The 19145-nt window shown below is 40.5% G+C and overlaps 1 protein-coding gene across 1 annotated transcript in view; it reads left to right on the forward strand.

Annotated features, from left to right (window-relative positions):
• MIGA1 (mitoguardin 1) overlaps positions 1-18371 on the forward strand; it is a 159669-nt gene extending 141298 nt beyond the window's left edge. Inside the window, exons 13-16 of the mRNA XM_030207037.1 lie at positions 3102-3236; positions 5984-6037; positions 8505-8621; positions 15879-18371. Of these exons, the coding sequence (XP_030062897.1) occupies positions 3102-3236; positions 5984-6037; positions 8505-8621; positions 15879-16088 (516 nt within the window). The 3' untranslated portion in view covers positions 16089-18371. The remainder of the gene's footprint in view (positions 1-3101; positions 3237-5983; positions 6038-8504; positions 8622-15878) is intronic.
• The last annotated feature ends 774 nt before the right edge of the window (positions 18372-19145 follow it).

A 19145-nucleotide genomic window follows, 5' to 3' on the forward strand; every position in this document is an offset into this window, starting at 1 on the left:
TAATTTATCTGAGTTCAGCAGAAGCAAAGAACTTTGCAAGTGCTCTCATATTATCCTACCAGTGTGCTTCTTACTAGCTCACAAGGTTCATTACTGGGCACTGAGAAGGTTGTTCTTTTTCCATACTCATGCTACCCACCAAGATGTTGGTCCCAGTTGTCATGGTAGACTTTATTCCAGTGGACTTTTGCCTATTGGTATCTGAATCTGAGATCACCAATCCATTTCACATATCTGAAAGGCTTTTGGATGGTTCTTGCTTTTGATCAGTCATTACTGGGAGTACATTACAAAAGGACAATAACCTATATGAATGTATATTAAGAGGATAATGCACAATTTTTGTCAAATAACATGTGTTAAATGACACATTTGTACACTATTTGTCCCTCGTGCATTTTTTTATTAATACTGCACAGGTTTAGTAATAATGAGATGTCAAACATGTAAGTGTATGCAACATGAATTGTAAGGGTTCTTGTTTGAGGGAGATTGACTTGTACTTGATGGAAAGGGACTGGGGGCAGGTTTCCTATTCCGCTGACCCCATTAAAAGATAGCGAGCCTGACTTTGGGTCCACTATCTTTGTGTTGCTCTGGAATGTGCCTGGAATGTGCCAAGCTCCGGGCAGCAGAAGCTCAGACTTTGATTTAGCATGTGAGTCATTCCATCAGAAAATTGGGCTGTGGCAAAATTGCAGATTTTACCACAGCTTAGAAGCACCCTTATCAAGGTTCAGATTGAAACACGGTGCATATTAAGACTCGTCAAAAATCCTGTAAAGAACAGGGCGAACACAGTTTTGTCTCGAGCTTTATGTTAATTGAGATTTTGTCAGTGAGAGACAGGTAATCTGGCATATTTCTCTCTGTAGTTTTCCTTAGTGCTGTTGAGTTGCCTTTTTCTATTTTTATTTGTTCTGTTAATGAAATAACATGTGAAGATTAATTTTGTAGAATGGCACATAGGAGCCAAATTTTCAAAATTATTAGGGGTGCTACACCCAATGGAAATTACCTCTCCCTGGATGTAGTCAATGAGTTTGTTCAATATTGAGGGTGCTCAAGCACACACAGAGCTGGCTCCTAGAAGTACACACCACTTAGGCACATCCCAGGTGCCATTAATCAACAGGTTATGCACCTGAGTGTACTAGGTGCTATTCTATAAGGTAGCACATAAGTTCCATAGTGCCTACTGCAAGAGGGACAGACATGTGGCAGAGCATGGGCAGGCCATAGGCATGAATCCCAGTTACTGTATATACATAGTTTATAGAATACTGTGGAGCTTATTTTCGAAGCATATGGATGTCCACATGCTTGAAATGTCCAAATCCTGGTTATGTAAACGCAGAAAAAGGGACATCAACACTGCAGTACGTCCAAATAGCAAGGGGGCATGTTTTGGGCAGGATTAGGGAGGGCGCAAAATCAGGATATCAAACAGCGATTACTGAATGGAAAGAAATGTCAAAGGCTAAAAAGGACATCCAGGGTATAATAAGCTGACCACTGGAGGGATTAAGGCATAACACCTCCATAATCCCCCAGTGGTTGCTGTCATAAGTACATAAGTATTGCCATACTGGGGCAGACCAAAGATCCATCAAGCCCAGCATCCTGTTTCCAACAGTGGCCAATCCAGGTAAATACCTGGCAAGATCCCCCAAAAAAGTACAAAACATTTTATGCTGCTTATCCCAGAAATATTTTCCCCAAGTCCAATTTAATAATGGTCTATGGACTTTACCTTTAGAAAGCCGGCCAAACCTTTTTTAAACACTGCTAAGCTAACCGCCTTTACCACATTTTTTGGCAACAAATTCCAGAGTTGAATTACACGTTGAGTGAAGAAATATTTTCTCCGATTCGTTTTAAATTTACTACTTTGTAGCTTCATCACATGCCCCCCAGTCCTAGTATTTTTGGAACACGTAAACAGATGCTTCACATCTACCCGTTCCACTCCACTCATTATTTTATAGACCTCTATCATATCTCCCCTCAGCCATCTTTTCTCCAAGCTGAAGAGCCCCAGCCACTTTAGCCTTTCCTCATAGGGAAGTCGTCCCATCCCCTTTATCATTTTCGTCTCCCTTCTCTGTACCTTTTCTAATTCCACTATATCTTTTTTGAGATGCGGTGACCAGAATTGAACACAATATTCGAGGTGCGGTCGTACCATGGAGTGATACAAAGGCATTATAACGTCCTCATTTTTATTTTCCATTCCTTTCCTAATAATACCTAACATTCTATTTGCTTTCTTAGTCCCCCTCCCTCTCCCCTCAAAGTGAAACTGAAAGGGGATCCCAGGCTCTATGACAGCTTCAGGTATTATAGGCATTCTTAGCAAAGCAGGAAGTAAGTCTGAGGACAGTGGACTTTAAACTAAGGGACCCAGGTTGAAATCCCACTTTATTATTATTTTTTTTTTTTATTGTGAGTCCTCCAGAAACAGAAAAATACCTACTGTATTTAACTATCCCCTCCCTTTTACAAAGCCGTGCTAGCGGCTCACGGTGCAGTAATGCTGACACAGCCCATTCAAAGTGTGTGTGTGTGGGGGGGGGGGGGGGGGTATATAAGCCACCAGGCAAGCCTGAAAGCTATTGAAGTGGTGTACATTCAGGTACAGTAAGTATTTTTCTGTTCCTGGAGGACTGACAATTACAAAATAAGTGTGATTTGAACCTGGGTCCCTTGGTTTAAAGTCCACTGCACTAACCACTAGGCAACTCCTCTCCTTTGAAGGAAGATCTGTGTGGCCATGTGTCTAAGAATGCTGTCAGAAGTCATTCATATGTTGGATGTTCTACTTTGTAAAATGGCAAAATACACCCAGACCACGCCCACTCACCACATGCACATTTTTCAGTTTTGGACATGTATTCCAGCTTTGTAAAATCAGGATTTAGACTTTTATGCAGTAGAAATGCATAAAATGCAAATAGTGTTTCTAAACTAAGTGCCATCATTTCTAAGCATTTAGCAGTGATTTTTAGTAGCATACAAATGCTATTTTTTTTAATGCTTGTATAGTAAATAGAGACAGGTTAATTTTGTTATAAAACTATTTTTTAATTTGTTTAATGCAGGTTAAAAAACTAAATTTCTATGACATTGTTTTGGACTTTATATTAATGGATTCATTTGAAGATCTAGAAAACCCGCCCTTTTCCATACAGAATGTGGTAAATAACAGATGGCTGAACTCCTCCTTTAAGGAAACAGTAAGTTCTTTACTCTTTCAGTGAACCTTGTTAAATCAATACTGTTGGTGTCAGTAGTTGGGGAGGGGGGAACTTGTTTTCTTTTGTTTTGTTTGCAAACCTATTTTTGGAGGTGATCAACTCAGACAAAAATCTCAAGCTGTGGAAAAGTACTTTATTTATTTGTGACATTTATATTCCATATTATCCCAAACAAGTTTGAGTTCGATGTGGCTTACAATAAACAGTATAGGATACATAATAAAGAATAATGCATAAGAAAGTAATTTGTTGTAAGAATCCAATTTTACAATACAGTATCATAAATATACTGGGATAACTATGGATGTTTAACATTTAGAAAATCTATTATGAATGAGAAATTGTACATGAAGCAAAGAGAAAGTTAACGGTAAATAGAGTAATAACCAATTCAGGTAATAATTAATTGTTTGAGATATGGTCATTCTTTGTGAGGGTTTGTTTGAATAGGAACGATTTGAGGATTTTGCGGAATCTAGTGTATTCCTGTATATTTCTTACTTTATCATCTGCACAGTTCTGAGTGTTTTACAGGCTTATGGAGCCAACTGATGAACAACTAATGTTTGAGTGTTATGTACAGCTAGAGCTCCAGCCCTGGCTCGAGATTCATGACTGCATCTAGTCTTGAAATATTGATTGACTGCCATTGCTAACCTATAACCACAGCACAGTTCACTATAATGTGATTTTTTTCACAATGTTCATTCAGCAGCCTATCCTTGAAAGGGAGGGACCTTGCTTCCTCTGGATAGGTTGCTATCCAGTCTACCAGCTTTCTCAGCAATATCTATTTGGCACTCATTCCTGTACTAACATTCTCTTCCCTTGAAGATTTATGACAGGCTCTGTGCAAGAATTTGCTTCTGTTTTTCTTATTTTGTATGACTCGAGTCCTTATTTGGACAAATTGCTGAACCATGCCCCAAACTATTTAAAGTTTGGCACTACTGAAATTGCAAAGAAAAAAAGAATTCCGTATTTTCCATCTGAAGTATTTCTGATTCCAAAGCATTCAGTTTGGCACATACATACTCTTGGAACGGCTGCTTCTAAGCTGGGGAAAAATCAGTTTGTAATGCTTTCCCTGTCATGCTTTAGGATCCTCTGTATTCTTACCTTCTAGAATTCTGTTATTGTTCTGGGGATCTCTTTACTAAGGTACGGCAAGCGCTATTGCATGTTCTAAGTGCGTAAGCCTCATTAGAAAGAAGAGCAACCACAGTAAATAATGTACATTACCACATCCTGAACCTTAGTAAATAACAATAATAATAAACATACTGCCCGATATTGAAAGCGATTTAAGCGGGCAGGAGAGACTGCTGCCTGCTTAAATAATGCTCAGCGGCCTGGGCATCAATATTCAGCGGTATTTAATCAGGCAGTGCCACTGAATATTGGGTCTGAACGGCCATATGTTAGGTAGGCCAGAGAGGGGCATTTGAGAGGCAGAGTTGGGGAGGAGTTAGCAGCTATATGAGTGCCAGCAATATTCAGTGACAGCACCCACATAGCTAAGCGACCAAATAGGACCGCACAAAAAGCAGTCCTAACTTTGGTCACTTAGTTTTGTGGATGTCAGCACTGGATATCAGCTGACACCCACATAACTCTCAGTAGTGTCCTGCCTGCCAAAAAAAATGCTCCCCTCCCTCCCGATCCCCTCCACAACATGATCGGCCCTACCCCGCCGAACCCTACCACCACTACAAATGCCCCCCCGATACCGATGTCCCCTCCCCAATACTAATCTCCACTCCCCAGGTGTCATTAGGCTCCTTCGGGCCTACTTTTACCTCCATGATGGTCAAGTGGATCTTCGGGGCAGGAGCGAATCCCACTCCTGCCCATAGCGGCTGCAGTTTTAAAATGGAGGCCGCAACTTAGCACTACTCTTGCTGGAGGCCAGCTTTCCATATATGGATTGGTGACCTCTAGCAGTAGTACCGCGAGATTACTGCTAGAGTCTGCTAGAGTCATGGCCGACATTTTAAAGCTGCAGCCGCTAGGGACAGAAGCGAGTGGGGTTCACTACTGCCCTGAAGACCCACTCGACCACCAGGGAAGGTAAAGATAGACCTGGGGGGGGGATCAGTATTGTACGGTAGGAGGTCTAGGAGGAACACTGCTCACTTTATGCGGGTCTCAGGCGGGACCCACATAAATTCAGGCATCAAACTCTTGACCTGGCACTTAATATCCAGCTATAATTTAGCCAGCCTTGGTCAGCGTTTAAAAAAAATGCTGACTTCCGCCCTCTGAATATTAGCTCAAAGGTTTTTATATATAATTTTAACCTAGGGCTCAAAATAATTCAAATAATGAGTGGAGAAATCCACATAAAATAAGTCCACAACAACCCAGTGGTAACAAATTAAAACCAATTTGACATCATGAAGCAAAACTGACATCAATTTTACTAATGATATCTGTTAAATAGCTACATTTTCAAACGTTTTCAGAATTTAGTTAGATCTTTTTCCCATCATTCAGATGGCAATAAATTCTCTAAACTTGGAAAGGCTGAGCTAAAAAGTCTTCTAAGTGTTGACATCAACCCTGCAGTCTTCACCACCACCCCTGCTAGGGGGGTTTCAATAAAGTGAAAGTAATGCAGTTCTTGAACTTGGATTCTTGCCTTATACTGTTGATTTTCTAGGCAGGAGGTTGCTTTGGTTATGATGTGGGAAAATCTCTCTCTTTGCTGATATTTTCTTCTTTAGGCTGTAGCTTCAAGCTGCTGGTCGGTACTGAAGCAAAAAAGGCAGCAGATGAAGGTATGTTTTCTGTGGAAATGTTAAGACATTTTTTTCTGATAAATAACCATAACTTAATGAAAACCCATATATGTAGTCTGATTCACTCATATCTGGCCTTAATACTGCATTGTGATAATGTGGCAGTAAAGAAAGCATTCAATGGAAAATGTGTGCTGGAGGCCTCAAACCGAACCAAAAAATCAAGGAGTACAATAATATTTTATGTTTCAACAGTTTTTATTGATGATTCAGCATGTTAAACATAGAAATGATTCAATATATGATAATTTAAATAACATGCTTATATGAATAAATAATTAACTTCTATTATCAAGCTTTTTCCAATTTTCTCCCAACATCCCCTCAAACCTTTGTTACTGTAAACTAAATGTTTGTATTTTTAAATGAATAGCAAAATAAAGTATTGAATTCAAATAGTAATTCATATTGTGCATTATTTAATATTGCCCTATCTAATTCTACTTCCCTCCCCCCTCCCTCCCTACACATAAAGAGCTCATCTCCATACTTCATGGTATCTACTTCCCTTGAGTACAATAATATTTTAAAAAGTAACTGATAAAGTAACTGTATTGATAAAGAAAATCACTTTTTAAATTGCCCATCTGGGACTGCTCTTTGACTGTTGGATTAAGTACTGTATATAGTATGTAAACCACTTTAATTTTAACCACAGAATACAAATTTCGGGGCCCTTTTACTAAAGCTTAGTGTGTGGTAACGGACATTAGCGTGTGCTACATACTACATGGCCCATAGGTATAAAATAGGATACACAGTATTTAGCATTCAGCAATCACTAATTAAAGAGCTCCTTAGATTGTAACCCCTCTAGAGACAAAGAAATACCTAGTGCACCTGAATGTAAAGTCACTTTAAACTACTACTGAAAAGGTGTGAGCTAAATCCAAATGAATAAAGTAAAAAAAAAAACAGTTCCATCTCGGAAGTGGTTCCTACTGGAGGCTTGGGAGCTAGAACAAAAATGTCAAAGATACAAACTCAAGTAACATTATCATTACAAACATTACTAAAGAAACAAAAGTGCAAGGCAGACTCACAACATTTCTACTGTATATGTGTCGCCAAATGTCATAGCTTTAGAGTAAATATGGGAACAAATCTCGCCAACTTCCACCCCCAATTCTGTTCTGACTTAAATACCAACCTCCCATCCTTCTCTTTCCATCTCTCCTTAATTGTATCCCTCCTTACCCTTTCTCCCAAATTACACTATCCTATCCTGTCTACCTTCTTTTATCCTAGTCATATATTATCTAGCTCAACTTATCAGTGGAGGAGTGGCCTAGTGGTTAGGGTGGTAGACTTTGGTCCTGGGGAACTGAGGAACTGAGTTCGATTCCCACTTCAGGCACAGGCAGCTCCTTGTGACTCTGGGCAAGTCACTTAACCCTCCATTGCTCCATGTAAGCCGCATTGAGCCTGCATTGTGTGGGAAAGCGTGGGGTACAAATGTAATAATAATAATATCACTGACTTCCAAACAAGTCAGTTGGAGCCCTGAATGTCAAATTCACAACCAGTCGAAAAATGTCTTTAGCCTAGTGGTTCCCAAACTGTGGGCTAGAGCCCCAAATGGGGTCACAGAAACAGAGCTAAGCTCCTTCAGTATTGACTTCTACTGTGACCCATGGCTAGTCCTTTTGTTTCCTCCTGTATGGGGCTTCCTGTTAGACTAGAAACCCTTGCACAGTACTGGGGTCTGTAAGCGCACACTTACACAGAGCTCTGTTCTGACTGCTTCTGCCTTCTTGCTTTGGATAAGTGTGAGAAAGAGGAAGTGATTGAGGAAGGGGGGATGTCTGCTATCTTGTTTTCATTATCACTTGAGTTGACGTGAATTTTTAAATATTAAAATGGGGTCATATTGGATTAAAGTTTGGGAAGTACAGCCCTACCAAATGAAAAATTGCTCTTTCGTTCAATTCACTAGTGTTGGTTTTGAAGAGATGCAAGAACCAGGGTTATGTATTACATAAACCCGGACCAATCAATTTCCTTGTTCTATTCCAAGAGACATTAGTGTATTCAGGAAGTCCAATTCTGTTCACACTGTAACAAAAGCTGATCACAAACTTCCCTATGGACATTCTGTCAGGACATTTCTAGTCCTGCAGAAAGCACATCTTGAAAAGCTGGAGTGCAGTGGTTAACTTTTGTGTTCAGTCCTACACAAACAATCCTTTTGGCCTTCCCTATGGATCACTGGAGAGAACAAGCAGTATCCATATTCAAATTGGCCTTTAATGTGACCAAAAGGGGAGTCCTATGTAGTCTGAAAGATTGTGTAAACTATCAACTTTAGCTCATGCCGTTTGTTCGTCCAATAAAAGGTACCACAGTCCAGTTTTGTCCATGTCCAGTATAGCTATCTGAACTCTACCCACAATTCTGCATATATATATTCATGAAACAATTTTCTCCCTTCTGTGATGTTTCTCAGGTACCAGATGGCTTCTTTGCACACTTCTATGCCATTTGTGATCAGCTCAGTCCTATTTTGGCATGGGGCTTCCTAGGGCCTAAAAATTCTTTCCATGATTTGTGCTGCTTCTTTAAGGTATTTAATCTAACTTTTATCTATTTTCTTTTCACATTTGTAGGTATGCTCTTTTGTTCATTATTTGGCATTTGTAAGTTTTTCAATAAAACATTTCATGCATACTAGATATAGTCTCCCCCTCCCGATATTCAGCGAGATTTAACCAGTCAGAATGGCTGCTGACTGGTTAAATAGCGCTTAACCGGCTATCTACCGATAATCAGTAAGGGATAACCGGTTATCCACCACTGAATATCCCTGGTTAACAGCTACTGGATAGCTGGTTATATTGGCCGACATAACCGGCTATCCGCCGATATTTAAACTAGGTTTCACCGCCATTTTTGGCAGCCTGAAAATCTGGTATATCTTTGATTAGTTTAAAAGTTTGAATACTGACTTAGCAGGTTATCTTTAAACCGGCCAAAAATAAAGCGGATATTCAATGCTGGTCACCAGAAATGGCCCGGCGTTGAATATCAGGGCTTAGCGCCAACCACAGGAGTTAGTTGGTCAAACTCCTACCGTCTGAATATCGGCCCCAGTGGTTTTAATATCCAGGAGCCTGCCACAAAAAGTTATATGTATAACCTATCCGTGTAACATTATTTCTGATGTTTCTGTGGTTGGAGTTAACCAGCTAAGTTATTTATATACTGGTTGAATATTGCAGCTCTAGGGATAACTTCAAGCCCTGCCTCCAGCTCAGCTCAAATCCCACCCTAGTTTTATGCTTTGAATCTTTTTTTTGTTATTAAACACAAAAAAGAAATGTAAAACAGTAACAAAGACTGAATAAAATTATTATCTTCTCTCCTCAGCCAGCTATCCCTATCCACCCTTACATCCCCCCTGTCTATTACGTACAATAGTTCACAGCACCATCCATCAATCCAGTTAAATAAAGCCCTATCCCATGTGCCTTGGTTTTATGGCCACTGAGACCAAGTCTAACAGAAGTGCCCCAAAACCCAATATAAACACCCGGTATTCACCCGTCATAAAATCTTGCTACTTAGGGGGATCCTGCCAGGTACTTGAGGCCTTGATTGGCCACTGTTGGGAACAGGATGCTGGGCTTGGATGGACATTTGGTCTGACCCAGTATGGCAGTTCTCGTGTTCTAATGTTTATCCAATACTTTGTTGTATCATCACGGGGAGGCTTCTAATGATAATTCAGGGAGTCAGCGCTTAGAGGAGATCAGACTTTATCTTAACTAAGATGGGATAGACTATAGATTGCCATATTTTCACACTTACTAATTTTCCAGATTCTTCAGTTAACGATCTAATATTTTCATGTGAGTCATCCATTGATATAAGCTTTTGTTCCCAGTAGAGCACCAGGTTCAATGATTACACTGACTGGACTGTGTGTTAAGGCCAAATCAGAAATCACAGCAGCCTTGAACATAAAAGAGCAGTCCTTCAGAGTTATTCATACAGCCAGAGACACAACATCCTTCCTCCTGCTCCTTGGGTGTTCATTCCAGCACTGGACTCGCTAGAGGGACAGGAGGGTAGCATATGATTACAAAACAAAACTGTACAAAAAGAGAATATCCATACTCAAATTTCTCATTCTCAGCTTTGTAAGCATCTTTATAAATTCTATCTCCACAGTGCAGCATGCTTTTTTTTCCAGTTTAGAAAGTTCAGGTTGTATAGAGCAATAGTTACACAACTTGTCCATATGAGCTTACAACCAGAGGCGTAGCTACAGGGGGCCACGGGGGCCTGGGCCCCCGCAAATTATATCCGGGCCCCTGGTTTGGCTGGCAGGGGTCCCCAACCCCCGCCAGCCGAAGCCTTCTTCAGCGCTGTCTCCGGCACAGCCGCGTTCCTGCCCTGCTCTTCTTGCTCCTCCTGTCCTGTGCATGCTGACACTCCTTTACGTGAAACTGAGAAGGAGCGTCAGCGTGCACAGGACAGGAGGAGCAGGAAGAGCAGGGCAGGAACGTGGCTGTGCTGGAGACGGCGCTGAAGGAAGGCTTCGGCTGGTGGGGGTTGGGGACCCCCACCAGCAAAGGTATTTGCGAGGCGAGGGGGGGTGCGTGGAGGCGGTGGCGGGGGGGAGAGGAGAGGCGAAGCAAGGTGTGGCGGTGGGGGGGTGGTAGCACACAAAATATGCCCCCAACCACGGGTTCTGGCCCCCTCCCACCGTAAGGTTTGGCTACGCCCCTGCTTACAACCAGTCAGGTTTTTAGGCTATCTACAACAAATATTCATTATAGTAATCTACATATACTGAATCTCCAGTGTATGCAAATTTATCTCATACATATTCATTGTAAATAGCTTGAAAACCTGCCTGTTGTGGGGTTAGTGTTACCTCTTTCCCTCTGCCTTTAAGAGCACATCATAGTACACCCACATTCCTGTCACCTCCCAGGTCACCTCACATACCACTCCCACCCTTCTCCACCTCCCCATGAATCAGTCATGCAACTCCGTACTTCTCTGCACCTATGTGCACATCATATATGGCATCGTACCCTCTCCCTGAATGCCTGTCAGGGTCATGTGCAAGTTAAACTTCACTCTGCATTTTTGGAGGTATCGTGTAGCACCTTCATCTTCCTCCTGCTTACCCAAACATAAGAAATGGCTCCCCAACTCCCCCCACCCCACCTTACAAGGCACGTCATTTCATATCTCCATAATTCACTGTGAGTACATCATCTGGCACCACAACTGTCTGCTCATCGACCCCATGTATGTGACATGTCATCCCCACCCTCCCCTATCCTCCCATTTGGTAAGAGACCAATGCAAGGTGACAAGGTATTACCAAGCTGCGGGAAAAAGGGCCCTGCACTAGCGGTGGGGGGCTGTTTTTCCCACGCACCAGGGTCTTTTTTAGCACAGTGGGTAAAAATGCCCCCAGACACAAATAGCCATGCTGTAAGAGAACTCTTACCACATGGTCACGTGGCGGGGAGCCCTTACTACCACCCATTGAGGTGGTGATAAGGGCTTTCATGCTAACCTGGCGGTAGCCAGGCAGCTCGTGGCGATTCACGATTACCACCGGGTTATCGCCGTACAAGCCATTTCTGGAGGTTTTCTTTTTCCTCCATAGAGAGGTGTGGTAGCTGTTAGTCCACGTTTAAAGGTAATCAGTAGAAATAAAACAAAATAAAACATGGAAAAGAAAATAAGATGATACCTTTTTTATTGGACATAACAATACATTTCTTGATTAGCTTTCGAAGGTTGCCTTGCTTCGTCAGATCGGAAATAAGCAAAAGTTTGTAAATGACAGTATATATGAGTGAAACATCAAAGCATTTCAGTGACAGTCTAACAGGATGGGAGTGGATAGGTGAGAGGGAGACAGGAGAGCAATACAATTTACAAGGCAATACAATTTTATGCTTTGTAATGGGCTAGAAAACCCAGATCTTTGTTAAGTCCTGTCTGGTGGGTGTCAAAATATTTAATCATTTTGACTTCAAAGGTCTTACTTTCCTGTATTGTTTTAAAGTTCCCTTTCAGGATCCTTACCATGAAATCACTGGTACAGTGTTCTGGTTTTGTAAAGTGCTGTCCCACAGGTGTGACATCTTTGTTTGTACTGGCATTTTTCATATGATATCTATGTAAATTAAATCTCCTCTTTAGCATCTGACTTGTTTCTCCAATGTAGCAGTGTTCATCGCACTTTTTACACTGAATGATATATACCACATTGGAAGATAAGCATGTGAAATATTCCTTAATGTTTAATATTTTTTCCGTTGTGAATGATTGTGGGGTCCTTGCAATATATCCAGCTGCAAACTATGTCAAAATATCTCACAGGACCCCACGATCATTCACAAAGGAAAAATAGTGTATATGGTTTGAGAGTTAATTGCGCATTGTTAATGCTTTTTGGAGGCTGTTTACCTCCTTTGTTGAACTGTACGCAGCCGTTTGTGGGCTGATGTTTATTTTTTCTTTTCTTCATGTTATGTCTCTCAATACCAAATAAAGACTTCTATAAATTAAAAAAAAAAGGTCCTGTTATATGAGGCAATGTTTTTACATATATGTTAGAAGAGAGATGGACCAGCTAATCAAAAATGTATCCCAGAATTAACTTCCTGGTAAAAATCATTAAATATCAAAAATCGGAACCAGAGGGTAGTGAAGTGGAAACAAAATATAGATAGAAGATTTATTTATTTGTTACATTTGTATCCCACATTTTCCCCACCTATTTGTAGGCTCAATGTGGCTTACATAGTACCGGAGAGGCCTTTGCAGGCTCCGGTGTGAACAAATACAGGGTAGCCCTTCGCTGACATCTATATGCAGTTTATATTTCTCCAGAGGTTCAGGGCATCAAAGAAAAAATAATTCAGTTACCATTCCAATTCACTCCCTCACTTCTGCTGCGACTGGACTAATTTATTTATTTGTTACATTTGTATCACACATTTTCCCACCTATTTTGCAGGCTCAATGTGGCTTACATAATGCCAATAATGTTAGATTTTTATTGCGACTTTCATGCCTACTTACTAGAAACCAGGCTCTCGACAACTGCTCAATTTCACAGATACCCCAAAATGGCCACGAGATAGAACTCCATGCCATCATCATTCAACATGACTCCACAGAAGCTAATGAAAGACTATACCAATACACTGCAATATTAGGAAAGTGTGTGGTGTTAGACCACTGTGTTGTTAAAAGTCAGGAGAAAGACATAGCCTATATTGTAGGAGGGCACATGAAGCTGTAAAAACCAGTAGTCTACTGTGAAGATGATTCAGCTGAAACCCAAATCCAGGAAGAGTACAGAATAACCCCTCCTACACAGATGGCATGTACAAAAGAGGGCTGGGATTTGGAGAAAGACAGATTGACCCCACACTTAGAAAACAAATAAGTAACAAATTTTTGAATAGATTTGGAGAGTTCTCGGAGTATTAACTCACCCAAGCGAGACTACACACAAGTGATTTACATCTCTAAGTGTGGCTGAGCATCTCAATCATAGAACTTCTCCGTGGTTTTTATATTTATATATTGTTTACAAATCTTTCACAAAACCACACAGAAGTGCTCAAATCACATAATAGTGAATAACTAAATAAAGAATTTTCTAAGTTTTCTAAATGTGGCGTCAATCTTCTGTCTATATTTTGTTTGCACTTCACTACCCTCTGGTTCCGATTTTTGAGAAGAGAGATGGAGGCATTTGATATGATAGTCATTTAGGTGCCCTTTTACAAAGGCGTGCTGAAGAATGGCCTGTGGTAGTGTAGACGCATGTTTTGGGTGTGCGCAGAATCATTTTTCAGCACACCTGTAAAAAAATTGCCTTTTTTAAAAAAGTTTTGCCGAAAATGGACGTGCGGCAAAATGAAAATTGCCGCGCGTCCATTTTGGGTCTGAGACCTTACTGCCAGCCATTGACCTAGCAGCGGTAGCCGGGTGGTAATGGTCTACATGCATAAAATGCCAATTACTGCCCGCGCGCCAGAAAAGAAAAGTATTTGCCGTCACGCATAGCTGACGCTCGTCAATAATGAAATTACTGCAAGGGCAACGTGATAGCCGGACGGTAAGTCAAAATTGACGCGCGTTGGGCGCACGTAGGTGCCTACGCGGCTTAGTAAAAGGACCCCTTAGATATCTCTAAGTTATAAACCAGGCAGTAAACTCGTACAGAGGAAAGAATGTTCCCTAGTGGTGGTGGACAACCTTTTGTGGATGAAAAGCTGCATTAGCAATTAGAAGAGTCTTCAGGGACCATGTTCATACTTTCCGTGGTCAGGGAAGGACCAGAAGCAGAAGGCAGGCTATGGAGGAGTTTGTACTTTATAATTTGTTTTATTTTCTACTATTTTTTTCCTTTAAAACAAAAGAAACAAACAAACAAAATGTACCTCTGGAGCTCCCTCCTTCCCTGGAGCCTCCTGATAGGGTTGTGAGCTTAAAAAAAAAATGTTTTGTTCAGTTCTTCAGTAATATTTTCTTTTCATTTTATTCATTCAAGATGAAATAAAACAGAAAAAAAAAAAGGAAATGTGAAATTAAGGGTTGTATGTTCTGGCACCTTTTCTGCCCACCCAAACACCCCAAAAATAAATTGCCCCTTGGTCTCCCAACCCCTCAACCACTTCTTATCCCATCTGTGAGTGTGAATTGGTCAGGAACAATCCCCAGTCTGTTTGCTGCTTCTGTGGTTCACTAAAAAAACCCCAAGAGTGACACCATTTTGCTGTCCAACATTTTGTTGTATGTAGAATTTGTGTCTTCAGCCTCAGGTCACCCAGTGCCATTTACTTATTACCCTAGTGAAACAGACGTGACTAGGGGTTGCTGCTGCCCAAATATATAACAGTGTGAAGATGCTGTGGTGAAGGGGTGCATCTGAGGGTTGTTGGGGAGAGGAGGCGTTCTTGCTTTTTGGGCACAAAGGGAAGTGGGGTGGACCTGAGCTGGAGCCAACATTTTTTGATTTTGCAGTTGTTCTTGTTGTTTTTTTTTTATTACTTTTTTTTTTATTTTACTTGTTATCAAATAAATGAAGCAAGCAAGAAATTACATTTAAAAAACAAACAACAAATAAACCAAAACAAAAAATGACACTGTGCACCCCTAGGATCTAGAGAATGTATGCATACCTATAGAAAATTGCTGCACATTTTCATGCTTATTATGCCACTGCATATGTTCAACTTGGGTACTTGCATTAATAAAATGTTTGTTTATTAAACCATTATATGGATTTAGTAAACTAAGGGTCCTTTTTACTAAAGGGCGTTAAGCCCTTAATGTGCCATTAATGCATGCAACCAGGCTATTGCAGAAACACATTAAAATGTTTTGCAATATATTGCCTGTTTGCGTGTGTTAACCCGTGCTTTGCTGATTTTTTAGAAATATTTTTGGAGGGAGCGTGTCATGGGCAGAGTGTAGGCCTGGAAGCATTAACCAGCAAGTGCTTTATGTATACCGTGCACTAACTGGCTAATGCGGGAACGCTTAGTGTCTCCTAAATAGGAGGAGGTAAGTGTTCCCGCCTTAACCGTATGTAGGTATTACACATGAAGGACAACATTAGCATATGAACTGCAATAAAATATATTTTAAAAGTCCTCCCAAAGTGTGCTGCGTTAAATCTGGGTTTAGTGCACAGTAAAATTCCGCCTTACCGCATACTAAGCCCAGATTCCAGCAAGTTTTAGTAAAACAACCTCTAAGTGCATTAATATATAAAAATGATGTTACTGAAAATAAACACTAGTTATACATTTTATTTTCGTTTACTTAGGATCAAGCACTTTATTTCCTCAAAGACATTTTTGACTTTGAGAAGGTTCGGTATTCAAACGCAGAGAGTTTGGCAGAGGACATTATGCAGTTGCTGCGTCGTCGGACAGAACTTTTTATGGCATATCTGGGAGCAGATTCACTGAGGCATGCAGTTAGCGAGCGTGAACATGGCACATCCAGTGGATCAGTGGAAGCAGAAGTGCAATGACTTGAAACAAAAGGAATCTTAAAACTGGACTGTGCCTTGACTTTTCTTTCTTTCAGGATGTGTAAACTTCAGATTTTTGGCTTTCTGACGTCAAAATCTACAAGACAGGTGGATTTGGACTCAGGGAGGTTTGAAGAACGGAGTGAAAATGAAATGATGATGATGATTTCTATGAGCTGAGGATAGTAGCTCCGCTCTCACTGTAAATATTCCAAATATATGAGAAAATGGTTTGTGCAATACTTAATGAAAATGTCATCTGTTTGTGAAGCACAGCACATATGCTATAGATGCTTGCAGTCAACATTAATGACAGTAGTTGAGCTTGGATGCTTAACAGCTGAAATGTTAGTCCAGTATGGAGTTTATGGCTGTGCCATGTGTTTGTCTGAAAAGTAGCACTTTAGATGGGCCATATGCACACTTCCTTTTCATTTGTTAAATAGTACAGTTGTGCAATAAAATCTTACACTTGAAAAAAAATTAAATTTTCTGTGCACCACATTTGCTTACTGTATCTGTGCTAATATTTTGAAATGAAGTAGCAATGTGGTGTTGCAAGTGATAAATTGACAAATCAATGTAGCTAATATATATTTTCGATATGTTATTTGGTTTTGGTAATTGTTCAAATGCATATATTTATATTTATTGTATTTATTTGTATACATATGGCATCGTACACAGGGTATATTGCAGCAAGTTGGAGAAGTATACACGTCTATTATAGCAAAAGTAGGCGAGCTTTATAGTCTTCTTGTATTCCAATATTGTTATTGATTATTAAAGTAAGCTGAAATATAATACTGTTCGGTATGGGTGGGGTCACTGGCTGAGTGGGAGGGGCTAGCACTCTGAGTGGATACACTATCAATAACCAGTATGTACACCAAAACATAAGCTGCAAAAAATGATAAAATCAAATATATAAGTATAAATAAAAAGAGCCTTCAGCGAACTTCTTCACCACCAGCATAGTCGATGACTTAGGCTGTTACAAAACAGGTGAAAAATAAACACATCTCTTTCATTGGGTCTCTCTTATAACTGTAAGGGGCCCTTTTACAAAGCATCGGTAAGCCCAACGCAGGCTTACTGCATGCTATCCCGGAATTACCGCTGGCCCAACACAGCCACCAGTGGTAGTTCTGGCTGAAGCGCCCACCATTTCTGGCGCACTGGAAATATTTTTAAATTTATATTCCAACGTTTTTATTGATGACTCCATAGTAACATATACATCTGTAAATCCAGCTGTACAAAGTGCTGGATTCACCAAACTTTTACACAGTAAATACAATGAGGTTTGTCATCACATTTTCCATTGTTCCCCCCTCCACCCTTCCAACCCTCCATGGTGATACAGCATCGCTCTATCAGGAGTGATTCCAAGTACAACACTAAGACGACACAGTGCAAAAAGAAAACATTGCATGTGAGAAACCCCTTTCAACTTATATTCCTCTTCATCTTAGTATCCCACATGCCCCTTCAACTTTCAATTAGTTTTATTAACATTCCAGCATGCTAGCCATAACCCATTAACACAAAACAGTATAACTTGTACATCCAAATATTTTTAAATTTAATAGCGTGGCGGTAATCAGGCATCACCACACGCCTACCTGAACATGTATACTCTAGAGAAGAAACATAAGAGAAGGGAGAGATACGATAGAGATATTCAGATATCACAAAAGTATAAATGAGGCACAGGAAACAACTCTGGTACAAAAGAGAAAATGCTCTGGATTATTGTGAAAAAAACCCCAAAACGAGCTCACCATGAAATTATCTGATCATTCCAGCTGCTTATATTATATTTCAGAACCAATCCATGCAATCACTTTCTGAGCCTTATGTGATCGCGTTGGTTGTTTCGGACATATAAGTAGCTGGTATGATCAGATAAGTGCTGATAAGATAAAGTTTCTTTGCAGTCATTGTTGTTGCATATACTTGTGTATTTATTAAAATACATGTATACATCGCAAATCTACCCCCACTTCACCCAAACTGTGCCCCCAGGAACTCCAGCGTGTGTCACGAGTATAAGTTCATGCCATTGTGTTGGCATGCATACTTATACATACATATTTGGTGATGCACTTTTATGAGCCATGCTTTACATGCAAAATAATTGTTTATAAAATTTTCCCTTTAGAGCAGGGGTTCTCAAACCAGTCCTCAGGGTATACCCAGTCAGTCTGGTTTTAAGATATCCACAATAAATATACATGAGACAAATTTGCATGCACTGCCTCACAGATCTATCTGATGTATATTCATTGTAGGTATACTGAAAACCTGATTGGCTGGATGTGAGGACTGGGTTGAGAACCTCTGCCTTAGAGTGTAATTTTCATAAGCATTTTCTGTGTAGAACAGTGCTTTAGTCAAGGAGGTTTAATTGGCAGTAGATGGCGGGTGTGTGCTTGGCCCATTATCTGGCCTGAAGCCAGTAGGTGGAGCTTGCTGCCATATTGAGTCACCCCAAACAATAGCAAACACTTATTAGAAAAAAGGACTGCCTATGTGTGGCTTGGCTTGGACTAATAGTTTGCTTTGTTTTGAGTGTATCAAGATGGTGGCTATAGCTTCAGCCTTGTCACATGACACCGTCTCCTGTCAATTAAACCTCCTTGGCTTTAGGCCAGCCATTCCCAACCCAGTCCATGGGGCTCACCTAGTCCAATCAGGTTTTCAGGATATCCACAATGAATATACATGAGATAGATTTGCATGCACTGCCTCAATTGCATGCAAATCTAACTCATGAATATTCATTGTGAACATCCTGAAAACCCAATGGGACACGGTGTGCCTTGAGGACTAGATTAGGAATGGCTGCTTTAGCTATTTAAATGGTATAAAATTGCCCACCCAATGTGCAGTTAAATTAATGCAGATATAGCCTGTATATGCATAGGTTTACCTGGACTGAACGGAGGAATTGCTGAGGGCAGGATTGGGATAGGCTAGCAGGTTAGTGTACAATTTTGAAAATTCAAATGTATGCATGTAAATTAAATCAGAAAATATGTGCATGCCAGAGAT

This window comes from Microcaecilia unicolor, chromosome 6 (genome assembly GCF_901765095.1).
Source record: "Microcaecilia unicolor chromosome 6, aMicUni1.1, whole genome shotgun sequence".
Lineage (NCBI taxonomy): Eukaryota > Metazoa > Chordata > Amphibia > Gymnophiona > Siphonopidae > Microcaecilia > Microcaecilia unicolor.